Raw genomic sequence first — 24,634 nt, 5'->3', positions numbered from 1 at the left:
AGATATGTGGGAACCCAATGAGTAGCTCTAGACTGAGGCTTAAGTCTGGCAGCGTTTTCCCGCAAATATTGCTCTGCATACACATTTGTCTGCTCCACAATCTCTTCCAAAAATACATTGCCCATAAACAAGTGAAAGAAATGGACAGGCAGAAAGTTTTCCGTATTAACTCTACACCCTGGGAGACCAGTAAATGCAGGTAACTGTGGCTGCTCCATGTTTGGGGCAATTCAGGTGTCAGGTCTTCCAATGGGAAACCCTTCATCCCCAGGCTGCTGCACTCTTGGCACATTAATGTCCTCCTCTAACACAGGCCCTTCATCTGCACTGAGAGTAGCTTCCTCATCAGAAGAATACTCTCGGACAGAAAACTCACTTCCAGAATCTCCTGCTTCCTCCTCTGCCTCAGATGCAGAGTCAGTGTCGTAATCATGGTCTGAAGACGACTCAAAGAGCATGCGAACAACCTGCTGAGCGGTCACTTTGCGGCTAGCCATGATCCTAACAACAAATGGATTGCCAACAACAACTAGCACTAAAATAAGTAATAAACAAAGTGTAGCTTTATCACAAAGAGTTATGTACTACAAAAAAACTATACCACTCAGTTGCCTGAAATAGCTACTCACCAAGCAACTACTCTGCACAGACACAGCAATCACCAATGATATCCCACTAAAAAGAAAAAAGGAAAAAGCAAATTAGACATATGACAACACAAACATCACTGTGCTCAAATCTAAGGACAATGTCAAACACACAATACTGCATTTAGTACACCACCTACAAACATGTCATTCATGCATGTCAACAATACTCCTTTGGAGTAAATTGCTTTCCCTTACCTAAAACATGCAACTATGCAAACCACAGGACAACTACTGCCAAAACCGCAAAGATCCACAGCAAAGGAAGCAAAAGCGTTGAACTAGAAGAAAAAGAAGAAATAAATTGTTATAATCACAAATACAAATACTTTGCCAGTTGACAAACACCCCACCACCAAGAACTTAGAAGTTGTCCCTGGTACCTAAGTGGATCCTGCCCCCCTCGGGGGTAGATGGGCGTAAAACAATTGGCCAATCTGCCCCCAAGGGGGGCAGAAATGGGCAACACCTCTGTGCCCCCTTTTAGGGGGCGACCCTTCCCAAAGGGGGCACCCCCAGCACAACACAAAACAAAATAAAAAAATCCCTGCCGTATTGGTGGTTTCTGCCCTCCTTGGGGGCAGATGGGCCTACAAAATTAGGGGCAGAGATGGCCAATATGAATTTTCCCCATCTTAGGGGGGCGACCGTTGCCCAAGGGGTGCCCCCAAACACACACCACACACACACACACCACACAATCCCTGGCGCCTAGTGTGCTTCCACCCCCCCCGTGGCCAGATCGTCCAAAAAATGGCTGATCTGCCATCGGGGGGGTCGAAACAGAAAAAAAAAATAGCTCCCTCCCCCTGGCGGCAGATCAGCCCTAAAATCGGCAGATCTGCCCCCAGGGGGGGGCGAAATACAAAAAAAAAAAAAAAATGCCCCCAAAATAAACAAAAAAGTAAATCCCTGGTGGCTAGTGGAGATTCCTGCTCCACGATCGCGGGCCCTGCCCGCGATCGTGGAGCAGGAATCTTGTGAAAAAAGGCACAGGGGGAAAGGAAAAACCCTTTCCTTTCCCCCCGTGTCTGTTTTCACCACCCCCCGCCCCCCAAAAGCGGAGAGGACTCACCTTATGCGTCCTTCTCCTAAGACGCGCTGGAAGCAAATGGCTTCCAGCACGCCCGGCAACACTAGATGACGTCAGCGCGCTGTGCGCGCGCTGACGTCATCGGATTGCCGGGGGGGGTGGAAGAGGAAGGTCTTCCCCTTCCATCCCCACCTGGGGGGGTAGGGGGGTGCACGGGGGGCGCGCTAGCGCTCCTCCAAGTTCCCCTGTGCCTAGGACGAGATGAGGTGCATTAGAATGAGTCTCACTTTCCCTGAGCTGGTCCTAAAGAAACTTGAGCGGGAAGATGAAAAGTCCCAAACGAAATTTCAACTTGAACAATTTAGCAAAAAGACCAAAGTGTGCTGGGCCCTCAAAGAGAAAAAGGTGGTTAACTAATGCAGTGAAACTATTCCACTGGAGCTAGTGGCAGGGTCCATCAGAGTACCAGTTCTGAAAAAGTATCTGTCTTTCTATCAAATACCACTTTCCACTTTGAGCAAACAAGCTCAGTTGCTCAAATAAATTACCTTTTCTGAAAAAAAAACATATTTTGTTTCTTTCAAAGTTACGTTTTTTATTTTAAGTACACAGCCCCCAAACATCAGCTTGTCATTTCTACCAAGTAGTCACATGTACAAACTCCTCATATAAACAGATTCTGCTTCATGTGCCCATGTATTACAATCATAGCCATGGATGCTTACTGTAACACTATGGTTGACTGTATATGTTGATGAAGCCCATTATACACTGGTCAACTTTATGCTAAGACTGGACAACAAAAGGGCCATTATAATGTGAGGGATGGCCACCATTTTGTAAAAGGATGCCTCTTAATATGTGAATGATAACTTCCAGTATGGCATTAATAGACCAAGAATCCAAAAAAAATATATTGAGGATGAATATTATTATCCCATTACCACTATTACATCATGGACAAATACATTTGCCAGAGATCAACCCCTTATGATCGGTGGCAGCATAAACATTTAGTGATCTTTAACATCAGATATAGCTTCCTCTTGGATCTATACTGTTTACTGGTGATAGCAGATAATCTCTCCCTCTATCTCTGTCTTTCTGTCTCTCTCTCTTGCAGGGATCCAGATCCTTGTCTCCTAGGCTCCTGAGCTGATCTTGCACCCAAATCACACGTTTTCACTCTAGCTCTTACAGTCCCACATTCAGGGGAGACCACAGTGGTTCCTTCTGGCATTCTTCTTTCCTTGACAATTGATCACACACATTGTGTGGCCATTGAGGTAGGGTTTACAACATGGCCAAATTCCATGTGACTTTACTATATTTGGAGTGGAGACAAATGGTCATGTTGCAGACATCATAGGCTGTTACACTCTTTATTTGAATGTTATAGTAAGATACTCCCGTTGGTTTGGCTAGCTACCACTTTAAATGTCTTGAGATGAGCAGTGCTGCCATTTTCAGTAAGAAAATAACCTCTGAATGGAACACTGGGTTTGCTTCACCTTTGTGAGCTACTTCTAAGGAAGTGGTGAGCTACCAATAGCTCCCTCACAACTCGATTGAGACACTTGGCTTCGATAAATGTGTCCCAATGCATTTGAAGTCATCTCTTTTATATGATATTACCTGTAAATCTCAACTTACATTAATAGAATGTGCCAATTAACTCCCTTTCTCCAGCAATAACACTAAATGATAGAATGAAATGAGCAGCGTAACTTTTAATTATCTGTTCATTTTGAAACACTGTGAGAATCCCTCAGTGGTCAAGAGAAAACAATACAATCATATATGCTGTTTATACGTTCGCTAAATAACACAGCTTCAGCTAATTCATTTTGTTTTGCTGTATTCCGTGTCACCCAATTCTATCATTGTTGTTTTCAATTATTCATTTTTTGTGCTCCTAATTGTACGTACATTTATAAAGATCAACTTGGTTTCAAGAATGCTAAAGAAAGTAATAAACACAGGAATCAGATTGTGGTGTATTGTCTCTTGGGCATCATTGAAACACCCATGGCTGCTATTAGTCTGATATGTTAAACCACACCCCACACTGTGTTTCAAGGCATAGATTTAAACATGGCAGATTAGTAACTTAATACTTAATCTGAATTGGTGCTTTGGTATGTTTACAATAATCATGGAAGGTGTCTCTCCAGTCAAATGAAGTACACCCTGGTACTTCTAAAACTATGCACAAAACTATCATAAAATATGGTGATAAGTAGCCCATCACAAATTAGAGGACCATCAGATGACCTGCCCTTTGCCGTGTTTGTAGGTGGAGTTCTGGAATAAGGTATCCAGGAGCAGAAAATAAACATTATTTCGATGTTATCACGTATTTCTGCCTAATTGGGTAGGGTTAGAATGTGCAAGAAAATAGGCCTGGGCATAACAAAATTGGCCCCACTAGTGAATTAGAAAGCTACAGAAAAGTGGCCAAGGTTTGCAAATTGGGGCAGTTTTGAGCTTGTAAGGAGACACTGGGGGTTATTACAACTTTGGAGGAGATGTTAATCTGTCCCAAAAGTGACGGTAAAGTGACGGATATACCACCAGCCGTATTACGAGTCCATTATATCATATGGAACTCGTAATACGGCTGGTGGTATATCCGTCACTTTACCGTCACTTTTGGGACGGATTAACACCTCCTCCAAAGTTGTAATAACCCCCACTGTGTCTCTATTTTGCAGGGAATGGAAGACTGCATGAATTTAAGCTTGCTGCAGGCAATATTTGTTTTAATATCAGAGAATTCAACATTACAACTGGCCCAGTAGATCATAAAACAGGCCCACAAACCGCCAAAAAAACAGTAGTATACAAGCTGACCTATGAGGTGAGCCCATTGGGCACAGCCTGATTGCCCAGTAGGCCAGTCCAACCCTATATCTGAGTCATTCCTGTATTATTCCACAACATTAGCAAGATTCAGATGTCTATATAATCTCAGGGATCATTACAGTGTCACTCTGTCTCCTGAAAGTGTGGTGCTTGTGATTACAGGTGCAATTTTGACAGAAACATTCCTTTCCAAATTGCTTACTACACATATCACAATTCAGCGTTCCATATATCAATCAATCACTTGTTAAGCGCGCTACTTACCCGTTAGGGTCTCAAGGCGCTGAGGTGGGGCCTGGGGGGGTTGCTACTGCTCGGATAGCCAGGTCTTGAGACGTTTCCTGAAGGTCAGGAGGTCCTGGGTCAGACGTAGGTTGACGGGGAGGGAGTTCCAGGTTTTGGCGGCGAGGTGGAAGAAGGATCTGCCGCCGGTTGTGATACGGTTGATATGGGGGACGGTGGTGAGTGCGGGGTTGGCGGAGCGGAGCTGGAGGGTGGGCACGTGGAAGCTGAGACGCTCATTGAGGTAGGCAGGGCCTGCGTCGTGGAGTGCCTTGTGAGCGTAGATCAGGAGTTTGAAGATGATCCTCTTGCTGACGGGTAGCCAGTGAAGGTCTCTGAGGTGGGCTGAGATGTGTTTGTGGAGAGGGAGGTTAAGGATGAGGCGTGAGGAGGCGTTCTGAATGCGCTGAAGTTTCCTCTGGAGCTTGGCCGTTGTTCCAGCGTAGAGTGCGTTGCCGTAGTCTAGTCTGCTGTTGACGAGGGTGTGGGGGTGTGGGTGACCGTTCTTCTGGTTTCAATGGGGATCCATCTGAAGGTCTTGCGAAGCATGCGGAGGGGTTGAAACATGAGGATGAGACGGCGATGATTTGCTGGGTCATGGTGAGCGAAGAGTCCAGTATAACACAAATCTTTAGGGAGAAACCCTCAGAATTCACTAACTGAAATACCACTAGTGCCACCCCCTTACAATCTGTTGCACCAGATGAATATTGTTTAGTTATAAAGTCTCCTAAATTCCCTTGGGAGCACTAGAAAGGAAAATTGAGGGTAAACATTGTGCTTTGAGTTGCAATCTGTCACAGAGCCCTAATACGCATGCCAACCTTTTGTGTCATTAAAATGGACTGTCAGATTCCCTTTTGGAGGGCCACAAGGCAAGCAGGAATTTCTGTGAGTGACTGTGGTAGCTGAAGCCTTTTACTCATGATCTCTTGGAACCCAGGCTACAATGGGCTCTAAACAACTGGGACAAGTGCTGGTTCAGCACTTAACATAAAATAGCACTTGACCTTCCCTTGTAGCACAGGTCGAGCAGTCCAAGGTTTCCTGGAAAGGAGGTAGGTTTAGGGTGAGCAGACTTACAACTCAAAATACATCCAACAATCCTATAAATTATTTGCCAAGTCAAATATTTATGTATGTTGAGGAGCAATTAAGAACCACCACAAAGTACCCTACAACACACTGCAAACAAAATACACAGCCTTTTCTCTCAGGCTGGGAAACAATCCCACTCAGATAGTATGTATCTTTATCCACCCCTTCCACGACTTAGGGCTGTCTGGGGCATAGGAGACTACCAACCATGGAGGAGGCAACAGCACAGAGTGCAGCAAGAACAGCACTTTCTTCTCTACACATTGATCGCATTCATCATTTCATCTTTACAACGGGTCCAATGTTTATCCACGTTTATTTCAGTACACGTAGTGTGGGGATTTTATCCCCGAATTCTTCAGTGCAAACATGAACGTCAATTCTTCGAAGTGGCAGGAGTAGTGGATGGGACATCACACACCATTTAACCTTTACTTTCCCTCATACATAAGTGCTTATACAAACATACATTCGTACATGCACACGCTCTCTCTCACATAAAACGCACTCTCACCCACAAGCATGCACACCACATGCATTTGAAAGCGTTTTTTACTTACCTCAGCTGCCAAGGAGGGTCATAGTCTAGCTAATTGCAATCCATTCTTTATTACACTAATAGTGAATATTAAAGTATTACTCACTATTAGTGTAATACAAAATTGTCAGAAAACAAAGAACGTGGCGCCCCAACCGGCGTCCATAAGGACAAGCTGCCCTTGTACTCAGGAAGAGGATTTTGCCACCTCTGAGGCCAGGCGTCGCAAAGGCAGTACCAGGGGTCGTTAAGAGCTACACCACCTGGTGACCCCTAAATGGCATTTATGACTGCAAAATTATACTAAGGCACTCATTTGAAAAAAAAAACCGCATGAACCTGCGTTTCTGGAACAACATTGCAATTTAAAGTGGATAGTTATAAAATAGGTAATTAAATGATACGAAATGTTATGTTTCTTGTAGCCAAAACAGTATAAAATAGCAATGGTAAGACGTTGTTTTGACAAACTGAAAGACCTGTGGACAATTTACTTTGAAAAACCATTAATAATTGTCAGAATTTTAAGAATGTTTCTCTCTTTTCCTGTTTTTAAGTTTTGCACAGTGGAAGGGTTTATCACTGCCCTAGTGGATGAATTTCCCAAGCTATTGCGAACACGACGAGAAATCTTCATTGCTGTTGTCTGCGTTATTTCCTACTTGATAGGTCTTTCCAATATCACTCAGGTAAGCGTGCCACTTGTTTTCACTTTTGTTGCAAAACAATGCATTTGGGCAGTCTTAAAATAAGTAGGCGCTTTGGGTGGAAGGAAAAGCGCGCAATGTTCATATTCTAGCTTATGTAGAACTCAGTGATAGTATTTCTGTACGGTTCGCGTCTCTGCGTGAATGTTGGTTGCCATGGTGCCAGGTGATTTGTAGATGCAGTACAAAAGAGTACGCAGGAACAACACGTAACCTCAATAAAGACTCATTAAAGACCGACCGCAGCAACACAGAGTCAAGGTCGATTCTACCATGACGATTTTTTTTTACCTGCTTCTGGTTTATATTTTGGGATCTCTGGCCCTGCACAGGGTTCCTCAAGGCTTCTAAACAGAAGAACAATGGAAATGTTTTTGGTTGTAATGTATCTAAAGGTAACACATTTCTTTTGGGAACCTGTTTGATAAGAGAAATCTTTAAAAGTGAGGCATAGGGAAAAAGCTAACAATATTTTAACACAATAAGGCTGTTGATTGTGTCGTCACCACACACAGGAACAGAGCAAGCGTTCTAAACAGAATTATATAATCATATTTCATAAGTGAATCTGCATTACCTGTATTGTCTCTCTCAAGCACTCCCACAGCAAAAGGTTCGCATTTACATCTTCCGTTTCCACTACAACACTCTTTGCTTCTCTGTGCCGGTGGCGTCTTAATCGACTTGCTTTACCTCACCTTATGGACGCACCTTGCCCTCCAACATAACCAGTATCCATGTTGATTCATTTTCACAACTGATCTAACTCTGTACTTCCCAATCATTATATATTTGAGGTCATTGTTTTGATAAATCTGAACTAGTATCACTGTTATGTAATTGTTAACATATTAAGGCCCAGATTTAAGAGGGACTAGCTCCATTCCAACATCACATTAATGTCATTTTTTTAATGCTATTGTGGCATTAGAAGGCCAAAAACGCTGTGCCACATTTACAAAGTAACCCCTTGTGTCACATTATGCCTGCGCCAGGTATAATGTATGCAAAGCGGGCGTTCCCCCATTAGGGAGGCTGTAAAAATGGTGCAAAGAAATCTAACAGACTTCTTTGCATGATTATTCCCTGGATTTTTAATGCCTGCTCAGAGAAGGCTTTAAAAGGAGGCTCCCATTGGTTTCAATGGGTCTCAGGGTGCTTTGCAGGATTAGCATCAAGATTTTTGACACTAATCCTGCAAAGCGCAGAACTAGTGTAAAAATTCTGACGCTAGTTCCCTAACTACAGCCATGGTGCACCATTTATTAAATACAGCGAACACATGGTGGTGTTAGGGAGGCGCTAAGGGGTGCAAGAAAAGTGCTGCTGCACTAGGTGCAGTGCCACATTTCATAAATTTGCCCCTATATGATTTACTTATCATAGGATTCCTGTACAGTTTAGGCATGTTGCCTTCTGGTTACTTCATAGCACTTGGCTCATCAGGCCCCTCAACTAACACCAAGGCAGTTTCAGCAGATTTCCACATTGAAAATGTTTATGACAAATTTATAGGTACTACATTTCAATTGAGATAATTTGCTTATTTGTGGTCATTCTTTAAACCTTATGAGAATTTACTGTCTGACGGATTGATAAACTCTGGTCTGAACAGATGCAGTGATAAAATTCATAGCGATCCAGATCAAGGTGCATATTTATCAAAAGTTCATGAAACGCAAGGCAGAAAGCAAAGTTGCTGTCATGGGTTGCGTGAATGGGAGATAGCTGAAAAGTGCTGTATCTACTACAATATGGCACTCTTCAGCTTCACTTGTAACTGTCTGGCGACAATGCAAGCACCCTTGTGCCATGCTACCAGGTTTCCTGCATTTTGGGCAGTATTGTTTTTTACAGGAAGGGATGCCTGGAAATAGGTGCTGAAGAACACATCAGAATGGTTGATGTACAAAATGTAAAGTCCAAAAATGCATAAATTGAATTTTCCTCTGAATTTTTAATACAATTCTGTAAGGCAGTTTTTTCTTTCTATGCGTGATGTAGAATGTGTCATGCATCGAAATAGGAAATACAAGGAGAAATAAAGATATATGTCCTCATTACGCCTCACTGGGGAAGACGTAGCATTTCGATGCATTCCCAGGTTTACTAGCTGTAGTAATTATGAAAAATGAGCCAAAATCCATGGGTGGATGCAAAGGAACACCCATGTTCCATCAATGGAATCCCGACAGATGCAGTGTAATGCAAAGCAGCACAAGGGTCTGCATTGCGTTATATTTTCTTTATCAAGCCATGCAAGGCGACACAAGTTGGCCATTGTATGGCTTAGGAAATACCACCTAACATTTTGCAAAGTGGCTGCACAAAAAAGTGGCACAACCACATTACAGAATATTAGTAAATCTGGGGCGAGATTTATCGACTGACCATCCTAATCAAACTTAATGTACTGTATCAGTATAAACAAGTTGTTTAATACAACAGATGAACAATATGTAAAATGCAACTTTGACTGTCACAAAGGTTAGACGACAATAACAAAGAAATATAGAATAGTGCTTCACAGTTTTACTATATTAATCATTACACTTTGGAATTAGTAGCATTTTCAACGAGATGTAGGAGAATATTGTAAGCTTAGCCATATGCCAGTTTTTGAAAATTTCACACCAAGGACATGATAAATAAAACAAAGTAGGAAGTCTCTCCTGAAGATTTACTATTTTGAGGTTTCACAAAGTTTCCCAGTGATACTCCTGGAAAGCTTGTCATGTGCATGTGTCCAGTTTTAGTACAGTGAATGTCCTGTGAGATGTTCTCCTCTGTCCTCCAATACGTAACTGTATGCATTTGGAGGTGATCCATTCCCTTCCCCTCCTTGAAATGAGAGTTACTCAAGCCTTTTGCAGGAGAAAAAACGTAGATCATTTCCAGGGGACATGAAATGATCAGAGTGCCTGAAAGGCCACAAACTCACAATATTTAGGACATTCACAATCGTACAAGGCAACCCAGGCCTTGTTATGCCCACTGCCCATCCCTTACATGGGGTTGAGTACTTTGTAGGCCTGCACAGTCCTCATGGTGCATTCTGCAATAATAAAACCCTGTAGGCATGTCAGGAATCATCCTGAATTCCATACAGGAGTAAATTAACCTAATTTTGTATTGAACAATATGGTTAGAGCTGCTAATGCCTCTGTGAGTAGGGTCGAAAATGTTTACAAAGGTAAGTGGCTACACCAGAAGACGTAAAGCACATTTCCCGTCCCTGTGCGCTGCTTAAAGTTCCAAACCGCACCTTGTACACGGCCGCAATATACAACAGTGGCGGAACATAATATAAAAAAGCTATAAAACAATCTGTGATCCCTTTCTTGGTGATGTTAGGTATCTGAAGCAATTGCTAAAGATAAGTGAAAGAATCACAGGCTGCTCTGAATCCATTTCGAACGGCTATTAATGGAATAGGAAATGCACTAAAATGTACAGATTGCACTGCAGCAACATTTAAAATAATCTTTTAATGATTCGCAGCAGATTATATTTTCACGTTTAGCTATCACCCAGCGTTGTGTATTATGCTGGAAATACCAGAGATCAATTAAAGCAGAGCCATTGACATTTGGAGAAAAGGGCTCCTACAGGGCCCTGACTGATCCCTGCCTCTCAATAAACGCTGTGGCTTACCGATAGTGCTAATTTGCATGATTACAAAACGTGACCTATAGACTTTGCTTAAAATCGCTATTCCTCTATTGACGTGGAATAGGATCAACTAAATTTATTATCCATTTGTGAGTCATCAGAGGCTGCTGCTTCACTGCATTTTGGGAAGTGCGATTTGCACATCATATTGAAATACAGACTCAAATGTAAATTTAGTAGATTATCAATTAGAGATGAACAGAGGCTGTTGATAGAAAAGGCATTTTAAGGTGATTTTTTTTACTGGTGTATCAAATGCAAATGCAAAATTTCTGAAATTACACTATTTCGCCACGTCGTGTTACTACGCCAAAATTTCTGGCAAAATTATAGCGTGAAGCACAGGAACAACATGAACAATCAGAATCAACAATTGTGTTTTCCGCACTAAAATAAATGCTAAATTATGGATTTGCACTTTACGAAGTTAAACATGATTTTGCATATTTTTGGAAATTTTGTGTAATTATGTGAAAGCATATTACATAAATCCTACATACCCATAATTTACAGATTGGCAGTATTGAAAAATCAGCCAAGAAAGCAGAAGAAATAAACATCTAGCTACAGCAGAAAACACCAATTTAGCTCCCATTAGCAAACTGAGATATACACCTGTGCTAGGCCCATATTTCCATTTGCACACAAAATAGGTATACAAGTCAGCCACATGTTGAAACTGAAGTGGGAGTTTAGGAAAGCATACACATTTTTGGTTTTCATAGCTTGGCTGAGTAAAGGCATGCTTAATTTGCTTGTAATTCTCTGTTAGAATGTGTGAAACTCAAACACTCAGCCAGATTCATTTTTTAATCTTTTTTGGCCAACCTTCTTGGGAATAAGCACGCAAAACACTTAAAAAAGAATGGTAAAATAATGTACAAAGTGTAAAGTCTAAAAATGCATCGATGTACTTTTCCTCTGAATTTTTAAAACATCAAAATATTCCTGCAATACAAAACAACGCCAGAAAACTTGTAAATATTCTTAATGATAAATTGTGTATAAATCAACACCAATGCCACATTTGGAAGATGAAGGTGTGCTTCCCAAGTGGTGGCTGTTTGGTGAATTATTCGTGCTATGGAGTACATGCTAACCTTTTAACCCTAGCAGTGGCATATATATCGTTTGTTAGACCTGACAGTCCATTCGGATAGTGTTCCCCCAGACTTTTTGCTTACTCACCTCCTGTTTGTGGAAATTCATTTTTGTTGACTTTAGGACTCTAAAGTTCACCAGTGGTAAAATGTTTGTACATACCCCTTAAACCATGGTACAATTGGCCTACATCTGACTGGCACATTTAATTTACATATAAGTTCCTTCTAAATCAAAATGCTGCTAGTGGGCTTTCAGCAATTATTGTGCCACCTATTTACGTAGCCCTTTAGAACTTGTTTAAGTCCTAGCATTGCGGCCTGTGTTTTCAAGTTTAAAATGCCTATTCAATCTGGAAAAAAATCTTTTGACTGGCCTAAACCATCATTTTTAATACATTCTAGTCACTCCTAAGGTACTTCATAGACAGAGTACAGTGCATTTAAACAGTTGAACCTGTACTTTTATGTTATACATGTTCAGTGAGTGAAAAACTCCCAAATTCATTTTACCTTATTGCGAGGCCTTCCTCTCCTGTAGGATAACATTGGGTTACCTTACTACTTTGAATAAGTGAAAAAGTTTGATTGGGAACAGTTAGAAAAGTCAAGTTTGGCCTCAAAAGAATTGTAATGTAAAATGCTAATTAAAGGTAAATACAGGTTTTAAGACACAAGTGTGAAAATTACACTTTCAGAAAGTTGGCATTTTTTTTGTCCAAACCATTTGGTGCCTGCAGCCTGGGTCACATAACTAAGTAGAGTTGACAGCTGGCCTTTCTGTATTCTTCCTAGGAAGTGAGCTAAAGGGAGACCAGATGTTGACAGGGCGGGCCATCAAGCCAGGATGAGAGGGGCAGAGTTCTTCCCTGACCCAATCATATTTCAAATGGGCTACCTCCAGCACACTCACAAAGAACTTGACACAAGCCTATTGTCATCCTAAACCCCTTGCAGACTAGGCAGGAAGGCAAGGAAATTCCAGAACCCGATATGAGGGGAACGTCTAGCAGTTTCTCCCATGTCAAAGCTGGCTATATACTGTATATTGGACTCTCAGATCATATCTTCCATACATTCCTGAACCTATGATTACCACAGATGAAGGACTGCCTTGCTGCCAGAGTACTGCCCTGCTGCATAAGGCTTGCTCTATTCTCTGACAAGGAAGACTGGACCTGCTCCTTTCGTCCCAGGGAGAGTGACTCCAAGGTTCAGTTGGATTAACTCATGTTCTGAGCTACAGGGACACAGCAAGGTCCAGAGGCCTCCCTGCAACTGTCCAGCTGACCTGCTGCACTGGATCTGCCTGGCCCTACAACTGCAACTGCCTGAGCCCTGCTGGCCTTTGCAGAAGTGAATTCCTGATCCCCAATATGTGCCTCCCAGGTCCTGGACCCTTGGCAGTCATAAGTTGAACTCCATATCAAGAAAGGAGGGAGTGGGAGATTTAATGGTCCAGTGTACAGCCTCCCGGGTATAGTCTATACTTGTGTAAAGTGCACTGTTCCAAAGGACAGCAGGGAGAAGACACAGGGTGACCCAGCTGTCAGAAGCTCAAGCCCTCACACATCCAATTGGATGTCATGCTTCATCATAGGGCATGCTCCTCGTCAGACCGGCGCTGCAATGTCTGACAGGCTTCCCATAAGGGAGGCTCTTTGCCGGAGGTCTTTTATGATGTCAATGTGCCTTGAGAGATAGAAAGCCGGACACTGCTGCCTAGCAAAGTCAAAAAGGATAGCAGAAAAATAAAGTTAAAATTGGCTCAGAACCCTTCTATTCATCAAACATTTATTAGATCAAAAACACGGAGGGGAAAAAAACATTATGTAACTCCCTCTCTAGTGGGTCAATTGACCCTCTTATGGGGAGCCCGTCAGACATTGCAGCGCCGGTCTGACGAGGAGCATGCCCTATGATGAAGCATGACATCCATTTGGATGTGTCTTCTTCCTGCTTTCCTTTGGAACAGTGTACTTTTCACAAGTATAAGTTGAACTCCTCCTGTGAAGATAAAGAGCAATCTTATAGTTATGGGCTCTTCACAACTGTGAACAGACCCATTCTCGCTAAGATCTCATTTTATTTTTTTAATTTTACTCCAATTTTCTAAATTGATGCCTCAGTGCTTTTGTGCCACGCTACCAGAGGGTTAAGTACAGGTTGATTTAATACCTTTGGTGGTTACTCTGGCAAGGATTGTGGCTGTAACTTGAGAAGGGTCTTCCCCTCTCAATTAAAAACTCAATTTCTCAAATCTTTAGTTTCTATGTTCTCAAATGCTGAGACAATTGCACATTTTACTGCTGGGATGAGTTGAGTAGTGGCTGTTGTTTGTAAATAACTTTGGTGAAAACATGCTCCTTCATGTAAAAAAAAAGAAATCCATTTAGTCCTATTTTTTACCAAGATCAAATAAATCATGAGGTTTCTTGTTTGATAAGATAAGATAAAATATGATTTCTGAATTCACATTCATAGGATCTTCCACTGTCTATCTACGCTCCTCTAGCCCCACCTAAACCTTATTACTTCTATGCTTACCTATGCCCTGTTGCCTTGACCTAAATATGTGTGTGTGTGTATATATATAAATATATATATATATAGCAGGCTCCGGAACTCCCAAACATATAACACATTTTCCTCTTGATTAAAGGAAAGCCGGGACACCTCCAAGCTGCTGACAATAAATAAAAGTTTATTTGGAAAAATGCTCCCCTCCAACGGCCGAAACACATTGGAGGGGAGTTGGAGACTGCATTGTGTGAGGGCAGGGACAGCTCTTGAGGTGTGAGTGACCATTCCTCCCTCCCTCCTAGCATAGATGGCTCATCAGGATATGCAGGCTACACCCGACTCCCTTTGTGTCACTGTCTAGAGAGAAGTGCAAACAGCCCAACTGACAAACTGACCCAGACAGGAAATCCACAAACAGGCAGAGTCACAGAATGGTTTAAACAAGAAAATGCTCACTTTCGAAAAGTGGCATTTTCAGACGCACAATCTTAAAATCAATTTTACTAAAAGATGTATTTTTAAATTGTGAGCTCAGAGACCCCAAATTCCACATGTCTATCTGCTTCCAAAGGGAATCTACACTTTAATCGTATTTAAAGGAGGCCTCCATGTTAACCTATCAGAGGGCTAGGCCTTGCAACAGTGAAAAACAAATTTAGCAGTATTTCACTGTTAGGACATATAAAACACATTAGTATATGTCCTACCTTAAGCATACACTGCACCCTGCCCATGGGGCTACCTAGGGCCTACCATAGGAGTGTCTTACATGTAAGAAAAGAGAAGGTTTAGGCCTGGCAAGGTGGTACACTTGACAAGTCGAATTGGCAGTTTAAAACTGCACACACAGACACTGCAGTGGCAGGTCTGAGACATGATTACAGAGCTACTTATGTGGGTGGCACAACCAGTGCTGCAGGCCCACTAGTAGCATTTGATTTACAGGCCCTGGGCACCTCTAGTGCACTGTACTAGGGGCTTACCAGTAAATCAAATATGCCAATCATGGAAGAACCAATTACATACATATTTTCTATAGGATTACTTGCACTTTAGCACTGGTTAGCAGTGGTAAAGTGCCCAGAGTAACAAAAACAGCACAAACAGAGTCCAGCACACATCAACAACCTGGGAAACAGAGGCAAAAAGTTAAGGGAGACCATGCCAAGGATGAAAAGTCTAACAATATATATATATCTATATATATATATATACCCTATTGCCGCTGCCTCTACCCAAACCTTAATGCCTTACCCATGGCTATATGCCTACCTTAAAATGTTTAGTAGTGTGTGTTCCCCAATAGCTCAAACCACTCTCTTTCCACCATAAATGTCATCTGTTTTCCTTGGATCCTTTCTGGTGTGTCTTTGTCTTTAATTTCCTATTTTTATAATGGAAAGTGCTGCAATCATTTTTAAAAACCACTAAAATGGAGTTTCACCAGGGTGGGGGCATCATTTTGTGCTGTTTTCTGAATTGGGTTAGCAGTAACTGTATGTACAGTATGGCATGTAACATTCTACATGCAGATTCAGCTATTTTAGGGAAAAAACATCCATACTAGCTACCACTTATCTGCTGCATTTTGGTGGACCTGTGTGTATGTGGCAGATTCCGTTTTGATTGTATGGAGTAGGTTGAAATATCTACTGCCCAAAGAAGTAGAATGTTTCCCTCCCAAACCCTAAATTGGACCAACATGGTTTTAAATGTGTTTCTGGCTTTTCTGAAAAAAATTTGTGACATATTTTGAATTGATGGAATTATATTTGTACTATTTAAAGAACATCTATTTTATTTGTGTTTTCCAGGGTGGGATTTACGTATTTAAGCTGTTTGATTACTATTCTGCGAGTGGAATGAGTCTTTTGTTTCTTGTGTTCTTTGAATGTATCTCAATATCATGGTGCTATGGTACGTATGGTTTCTATTATTACACCACACTTCTATGTCTGCAAAATCTTTAAAAATTCAATTTAAGATTAATGGTTTTCATTTGTCTACCAAGTGCATCATGCCAATCTCCTATGCATTTTCACACTTTTTAAATAACTTACCTTTTTGTATGTGTTTATGTTTATGTATTTATAAAGCACATGGCTACTCATGATGCATCTCAGTGCTAAATAGGAGAGAGCGGACTATACAGAAGTGTGAAGTGACATGAATCAACCACAGTTATTGTCGAAACAGCCAAGCTTTAACCATATTCCTGAATATTGGTTCCTCCTCCAGATGCCTGAGCGCCAGTGGCATTGGGTTCCAAAATTCAGAAACCAGATACGCAAACGATATTCCTCCCCTCTGGCTCTCTGAATCTTTGGAACGGTCAATAACCGACCCTGAGTGGATTGAAGTGATATGGTTGGAAAGTAGGGAGAGATACGATCTCTGATCTTTGGAGGGCCCTTGTTCTTTATTGCTCTATGTGCCAAACATAGTGATTTACATTTAATTCTGGATGATTCAACTGGGAGGCAATGTAACAATATTATGGCTTCTTTCAGTTTTTCCCATCTGGAAATATTGAAGATGATTCTGGCAGCATGTTTTGGACTAGCTGTAGTGCTTTTGTCACATATTTCGTTGAACTGAGGTAGAGGGAATTGCCCTATTCCAAGGAGGAAAGCACCAGAGTTTGGACCACAATTCTTCTGGAGTCCTTCGGAATAAGACCTGAGATCTTACAAATGGTCCTTAATAGTCTGCAACGGGTGGCCAACAATTTTTACTTGGACATCCATGACTAGGGCTTTGTCCAGCCACATACCCAGATTTGTGAGCTGTGAATCAGAGAAGTCCCCAAACAGACTGGCCAGCTGATCCCCGGTGACAGGGCTGGATAGTTCCCTAAGATCATTAGTTCAGTTTTATCGCCATTTAATTTTAGGCAGCAGTTAGCCATCCATTTGGCAACTTTTTCTAGGCAGGGAGCAAGCTGCTGAAGACCTGGCTATCAGTAAGAGAGACCACAAGTTGAGTGTCATCTGCATAGGATGTAATAGATATCTACCAGAGGGCATAAGCAGCTATTGAAAAGTGTGGGACTCAGGGCCGATCTCTGTGGTACACCGCACACAGCAGGCAGAGTATCTGAGAAATAGGAGTCCTCCATTATTTGGAAAGTTCTATTCTTCATGAAAGAGTTCAACCAGTCCAAAGCCTTATCCTACACTCCCACCTCCTTCAGACTCTCAATTAGAATTGAGTGCTCTACAGTGTTGTTAGAAATGGGGACTCTATGTGGCAGAGGTATACACCCCTGTCCAAATATGGGCCACAATCCTAGTAAGGGTAAGTCACACACAATCCAAATTATCCTGTGCCCACCTTTTGGTAGCTTGGCACTGAGCAGTCAGGCTTAACTTAGAAGGGAATGTGTAAAGTATTTGTGCACTAAATCATGCAATAACACAGTGAGAACACTACAAAAAGACACCCCACAGGTTTAGAAAAATATAAGATATTTATCTGATTAAATGAAGGTCAAAACAATCAAGATTTAATAATCACCAGTTGAAATATTTCTTTGGTAATGATAAGAAGAGTCTTTAGTTCATAAAAGAAACAATTGTCTCTTGCAAGCACAAAGTATCTGGTTTGTGTCAAAGTTACGCATACGAGGACCGCAGAGGAGGAGATGCGTGGAAAAAGGTAGGTGTGCATCGGTTTTCCAGGTGCACACAGACGATGAGTTGATTCTTTTCCACACGGCAAGTGCCTTGCGTCGAATTCCGGCATGCAGACTTAAATCCTCTTTGCGATGTGGGGTCTTTTGACACACAGAGACGGTGCGTGGAAATCCGTGGCGTGTGAGACAAAGTCACAGCTGTTGCGTCAATCTGGTGGGTGATGCAGCGGAATTTCTACTGCACAACTGGTGCTGTGTCGATTCCTCTTACAGGAAGTTGGGCTGCCTCATTACGGCTCGAAGATGCATCAATCTGGTGGGCTGTTCATCGAAGTTCCGGTCGCAATATTGGCGCCGCATCAATCTCCACTCAGGGAGCCGGGCTGCGTCGTTCCGGTTCGGTGATGCAGTGACTTTCTCACCGCTGGACAGGCTGTGCTTCGATTCCAGCAGGCTGTGCATTGATTTTTGCCACACAAGGCGTTTTCTTGCAGTGATGAAGTCTTTTTGGCCCTGATACTTCAGGAACAGGAGGCAAGCTCAATCCCAGCCCTTGGAGAGCACTTCCCAGTAGAGCCAGAGGCCAGAAAGGCAACAGGGCAACAGCAAGGCAGCAGTCCTTTACATCAAAGCAGTCCAGGTGAGTCCTTTGGGCAGCCAGGCAGCTTCTCTTGGCAGGTTGCAGGTTCTGGTGCAGAGTGTCTGTCCCAAGAAGTGTCTAGATTGGTAGGGTCAGGGACCCAGTTTATATACCCAAAAGTGCCTTTGAAGTGGGGGAGACTACAAAGAGTGGTTTTGAAGTGCATTTGGTGCAACCCTGTCTGCCAGGGTCCCATTAGGGGGTTTGGCAGTCCTTTGTGTGAGGGCAGGCCACTGTCCTTTGAAATGTAAGCGTCAGGCCCTCCACCCTTCCAGCTCAGAAAGACCCATTCGGTATGCAGATGTGACTGAGCATCCTGTGTTTGTGGTTGTTTCCGTGAAATGCACAGGGGAGCTGTTAACCAGCCCAGCCCTGATGGGGATTGGAGACAGGCTGTAAGGCACAGAAGGATTTAAGTGCAGAGAAATGCTCACTTTCTAAAAGTAGCATTTCTAAAATAGTAATATGAAATCCAACCTCACCAGTCAGCAGGATTCTGTATTACCATTGTGGACATACTAAATATGACCTGTTTACCCCTTTCTAATTAGAATCCACCACTCAAACAGTTTATGAGGGTAGCCCTAATGTTAGCCTATGAAAGGAGCAGACCTCAGAGAAGCGGGAAATGAATGTAGGAGTTTTCCACCAGGACATGTAAAGCACACAGATACATGTCCTGCCTTTTACCAACACAGCACCCTGCCCTCTGGCTTACCTAGGGCAAACCTTAAAATGACTTATATATAGAAAAAAGGGAGTTTAAGGCTGGGCAAGTAATTTTAAATGCCAAGTCGAAGTGGCAGTTAAACTGCACACACAGGCCTTGCAATGGCAGACCTGAGACATGGTTAAGGGGCTTCTTATGTGGGTGGCACAACCAGTGCTGCACGTCCACTAGAAGCATTCAATCTACAAGCCATGGGCACATATAATGCACTTTACTAGGGACTTACAAGTAGATCAAATATGCCAATTGGGTATAAACCAATGTTACTATGTTTTAAGGGAGAGAGCATATGCACTTTAGCACTGGTTAGCAGAGGGCAAAAAGTTGCGGGTGACCACCCTAAGGCTGAGAGGTCGAACATGTGTCAAATGTGGCACTTACATCTAGTAGTAGAAGTGCAGCTGCACCTCCCTGATCAAGTAGGTGTTTTAGCTCCTCCATAACCACTAGAAGAGCAGACTCCATACTGTGTTGTGTTCGAAAGCCCATTTGAGTGGGGTGTAAGTAATATTTTTCTTCAAGAAAACTCAACAATGTTTGGTTCACATATTTCTCATGAAGCTTCCCCATGGTAGGCAAAAGGGTCATTGGTCGAAAATTGGCCAAAATGGATGGATGATTCAATTTCTTTGGAACGATCCCTGAGTCCGGTGACATATTTAATACCTCCAAGATGGTCAGGTGTAACACTTCCAGCGCTTTAGCCAAAATATACAGTGGAACCGGATGAAGGGGAGAGCCTGATTTAACCTTATTGATGTGCACAGATAGCGTTTCTTCATTAACCCTTGAGAAGGATGTCAGTTGTGCTGAGCCACAGCCCTTGGGGGAGTAAAGTTTTGGGAGTAAAGTTTTGCGAGAAAAGTAGGGCTGGGTTACCTGAGGGAGAATCATAGATATCTGTGACCTTTTTTCTGGAAAAATGCTGCTATCTGATTACAACATGCTGCGGAGGACAGAAGGAGGGGACTCCTGTGATCAAAGATAATAAGAGATTTAACAATCTTGAATAATTCCTTTGGGGAATTCAATGCCCGTTTTGATTTTCTCCTCATAGTAATCAGCTTGAGCCTTTTTTTTATTTCACTGTGATATTGCTTAATGGCAGATGTATACCCATTTTTCAATTGTGGGTCATAGGTTTTCTTCTATTTCCTCTAAAGGTGCTTACAGTTTTTCCTTAGGGAGACAAGATGGTTGTTAAACCAAGGAGCTGGTTTAGATTTAGTTTTACAGGTTCTCTTAGATAAATGGATATGGTCATCTAGGGCCTGTACTATCCAGTTTTCCCAGCACTCATAGGCATCATCTGGTTCATCCCCAAAATTAGGGAGTGAGTTTTGAATGGTAGCCATCTAGTCAGTGGGTGAGAGCTTGGCCCATCTTCGCTCTACCCTCAGAGTGGATTTAATTATGTTACTGGCCTCCAGACTCTTCACTGTGAATGGAGTAAGGAAATGATCTATCACAATCTTCTGTTTATTACTGAAGATGGGATCAAAAAGATGTCCTTTTTTGTGAGTGGGATTGTTGTTAATTTTTGTATAAGTTGGATGCCTTCCAGATCCTGAATTAGTCTTGTCTCACATCTAGATGACTATTAAGATTCCCTTGTCGTGAGAAGGTCCTTTTCCCAATCACTAAGTTAGCTAACATGTCTGGTAGGGCTTCTAAAAATTTAGGGGCAGATTTAAGAGCTCCTAGTGCCTCCTTGTGCCACATTAGTATTATTTTGTTTTTGCCAATGTGGCCCAACTAGGTCAAAATTGCGGTGTCAAATTTACAAAGTGGCTCAATACATGCATTGCGCCACTTTGTAACCCTTTGTGCCACATTATGCCTGCACCAGGCATAATTGATGCAAAGGGGGTGTTCTCCTGTTATGGGGGCCAAAAACATGGTGCAAACAAATCTAAATGATTTCTTTGCATCATTTTTTCTGCACTTTTAATGCCTGCTCACACCAGGCGTTTAAAAGGGGCACTCCACTATTTACAATGGGCCCCTATGTACTGTTCAGGGTTAGCGCCAAAAGTTTAGCGCTAAGCCTGAACGGCACATCAATAGCATCAGAAATTCTGATGCTACTGCCCCCCTACCCTGCACAAAGGTGCACTGTATTTTGAATACAGCGCAAACATAGTGGCGGTTGTGGGGCACAGGGGCCAAAAGAAAAGTGGCACTACATGTAATGTAGCACCACTTTTCATAAATCTCCCCACTAGCCTGGGCACCTGGCTGTCTATAGATAAGGACCTCAGAAAAAGTAAATGTGGGGGATAATGAAACATCAAACTGGACATTTTCACACTTGGAAATAGGTTGCAGAGTGATAAGACAACCATAAATGTATTTGGTAATAATTGCTATTCCGCCCCCTAATTTACCACTGCAATTGAGCCTGAAGATACGGTAGCCCTGTGGGAGGGCCATCAATATATCAGGACCTGAACTCTCCTGGTGCCGAGTTTCAGTCGAAAACAATCAAAAATCCAATTGATCCTCCTCTAGCTTAAGTCTGATCTCCGTTTTATGCTGTGCTAAGGACCTGCAATTAATTAGATACATCCTTCAGTGATCCCCCTTTGTCAGAGTTTGTACCATGGCCTTACCAGGTCTTCTCCTGTGTTATCAGTGAGAATCAGGGTTCCTCCTGGGTTAACAGTATAAAGCTACATGCCAGGCATAGTGTTTCACCCTTATCTAGGTTGACAGAGGTACATAGCAAGGTCCTAGGTGACAAACGAGCAGGGTTTCGGGCCCTTGCTCCCATTCGGGCATGGACGGACACAGACGGGCTTGCCTTTGGCGAGCCTTAGGTGCACCCACTGCATGCATCCACTGCAAGCTCACGCCCTAGCTGCAACAATATACCACAAGTGTCTAATCATTAGAGCGTCAACCTTGAAGCAGGTCTGTGATTTTTGGGATCCTGCCCTCCCTAGTAACTTCCCCATCAGACTGTCCCTGATGGGGAAGATCACCCTACTGAAGATAGTGTTCTTACCACACTGCTTATACACTTCCAGGGTGCTATGTTTGAGGTCCCTTGACAGGTGTTTAAGGACCTAGAGAAGCCTATATTGCAATTATAATGGACTGGGAAATGCTCTAGAGTTGGGCTTGCCACACTCAGGAGGGAATGGAATAGGGGAGGCCTCGAGGTCCCAGATCTAGAACTTTAATATCTGGCTGCACATCTCCAGCACACTATCCAATGGCTACCAGTTACGGGAACTCTGCATGAGGGGCAAGGATATTCCAGACACATTACCCTATGTGATTCATCTGACCTGCAGTTTGTGGGACTGCAAGTTCTGACAGGTGATAAAGCGGACACCCTATGCTCCAGAAATGGACATATAGGTTGCTCGTCCATTCGCCCAAATAGCTCAAGTAATGTCCACTGAAAAATGTCAGGAGGGCTGCTTTATCATGCTCTCTGATTTATATCCTGACATTTGCTTTATCTCCATGCAGGGTGGTTTTGACATGTTCAGGCTGGGCCGAGGCCAATTTTTACAATATGTGAAGACAGCTGCTGCTACACGCCTGCTCTTGCTGTCATTCCCTGAGGCTCCTGCTCCTTCACAAACACTAGTTACTTTACTAGGGTTTGCTGGTGGTCGATGATTGATTACCCACCTATATCAGCCACTCCGTGCTGACAAAGTCTTAGGGCAGCTCTCGAGGGAGGAACGGTGGCAAGAAATGTGTGAGGAACACATCATCCATATGGAGTGGAAAAAAATATATGCAGGGGTCCGAACTGTGTTGGTGAATGCACAGTTCAAACTAGTCCAATATAATTATATTCATATTGTCTAGCTTTCACCAAGGAAACTCCACACTATACAGTATATACCCTGTACATGTTGTGGTACGAACAATTCAGATGTAGTCTGGGACCATCAGGTCATAATATGATTCTGGGAGATGGTACTAACACTTATTAGGCCAGTGACTGGCTGGAAGGTTCCTAGGCAAACAAAATCACGTCCCCTGGGCTTACTCCCAGACAACCCCAAAAAGAAGCTTAGCAGGAAGTACATACTACTCGTTCTCATGGTTTCCAAGTGGCCTAGTGTGATACACTGGCTGAATACCCTACCCCCACTGATAAAAGCTGGTGGGATGATCTCATCGAATGGGAGAGGGCTTGAGAAGCTCACATGCACCGCACTAGACTTGATGACAAATGACTGGATGCTCTGCTCACCTGGGGGGATGACCTGTGCTCTAATGGCAGTGATAGGTGACCTGGCAAGCCACCCGTGAGGGGATTCACCTGCTGACACCTCCTTAGGATAGTCCTCCTGAATGATTGCTTTGGTACAGTAAACCTTGATAACTGGGTCCTGCCTTACGCAGTTTAGAAATTTGCAGCCAAGCTCCCTATGCAGTACCTTTTTCCCTTTCTACTGTGAAGCCGTAGGGGGAGGGGAGGGGGGAGCTGGTATTTTTGGGGGTATGTTTACAGCACTACCTTCAGTATCCTTTAAAATTCGGCATGGGCTGGTGATCGATAGAAGAGAGTTAAACCTGCCACTGCTGTAACCTTTTTTACATTCACTGTTGATTCTGTATCTTGCTCACTCACATATATTTTTTGTGATTCTGATTGTTGTTGCTGAAAAAGTCAATACAAATAATTTGGAAAAAGAGGGTCTGGACTGGTTCACATGATCAGTTGTGCATAGATAGGTGCTGAGTGTGTGGACTGAGAAAATACGTCTATTGTCTGACTCAGGCCATTAGTTCCGACAGGATCTTGCAGACAGGATCTTTTTTTAATTGCTTTTTTGCCATGGAAGCTATATATTTAATTGAGCCTTCAAGAAAAAGTATTCCTATTTCTTCTTAACTGTATTGTGAGTTTGTAGTGCTTTACTTTAAGTGTGTAGAGCTTTACCATATTTGAACTCGAGGTGAAAGCTACGTATTAATAACATTTTCTCATTGACTTGACAAAGGGAGAAGTTTTATATGTGTACTTCCCTAGGTTAACAATGGTCTGTAGTGTAAATTTAATATTACTTGGCCATATTCACACTCCTTCATGCACTTCAAATTTTGGTTTTGAATTAGTCATTAATAAGATTTGGGCTTTGAACTACCCATATGGACCAATGTAATTGCATTGCTGGCCAGCAGATAGATCAAAG

At 42.6% G+C, this 24,634-nt stretch overlaps 1 protein-coding gene across 4 annotated transcripts in view; it reads left to right on the top strand.

Annotated features, from left to right (window-relative positions):
• The window catches only part of SLC6A1 (solute carrier family 6 member 1), a 528,744-nt gene that overhangs the window by 421,342 nt on the left and 82,768 nt on the right, over positions 1-24,634 (top strand). For all 4 annotated transcript variants that reach the window (XM_069206662.1, XM_069206663.1, XM_069206664.1 and 1 more), the window contains 2 exons: positions 7,021-7,152; positions 16,280-16,382. In XM_069206662.1, coding sequence (XP_069062763.1) covers positions 7,021-7,152; positions 16,280-16,382 — 235 coding nt within the window. The remainder of the gene's footprint in view (positions 1-7,020; positions 7,153-16,279; positions 16,383-24,634) is intronic.

This window comes from Pleurodeles waltl, chromosome 9, assembly GCF_031143425.1.
Source record: "Pleurodeles waltl isolate 20211129_DDA chromosome 9, aPleWal1.hap1.20221129, whole genome shotgun sequence".
Classification (NCBI taxonomy): domain Eukaryota; kingdom Metazoa; phylum Chordata; class Amphibia; order Caudata; family Salamandridae; genus Pleurodeles; species Pleurodeles waltl.
The sequence above is the reverse complement of the archived record's forward strand: the minus strand, read 5'-3'. Positions and strand labels throughout refer to the sequence as shown.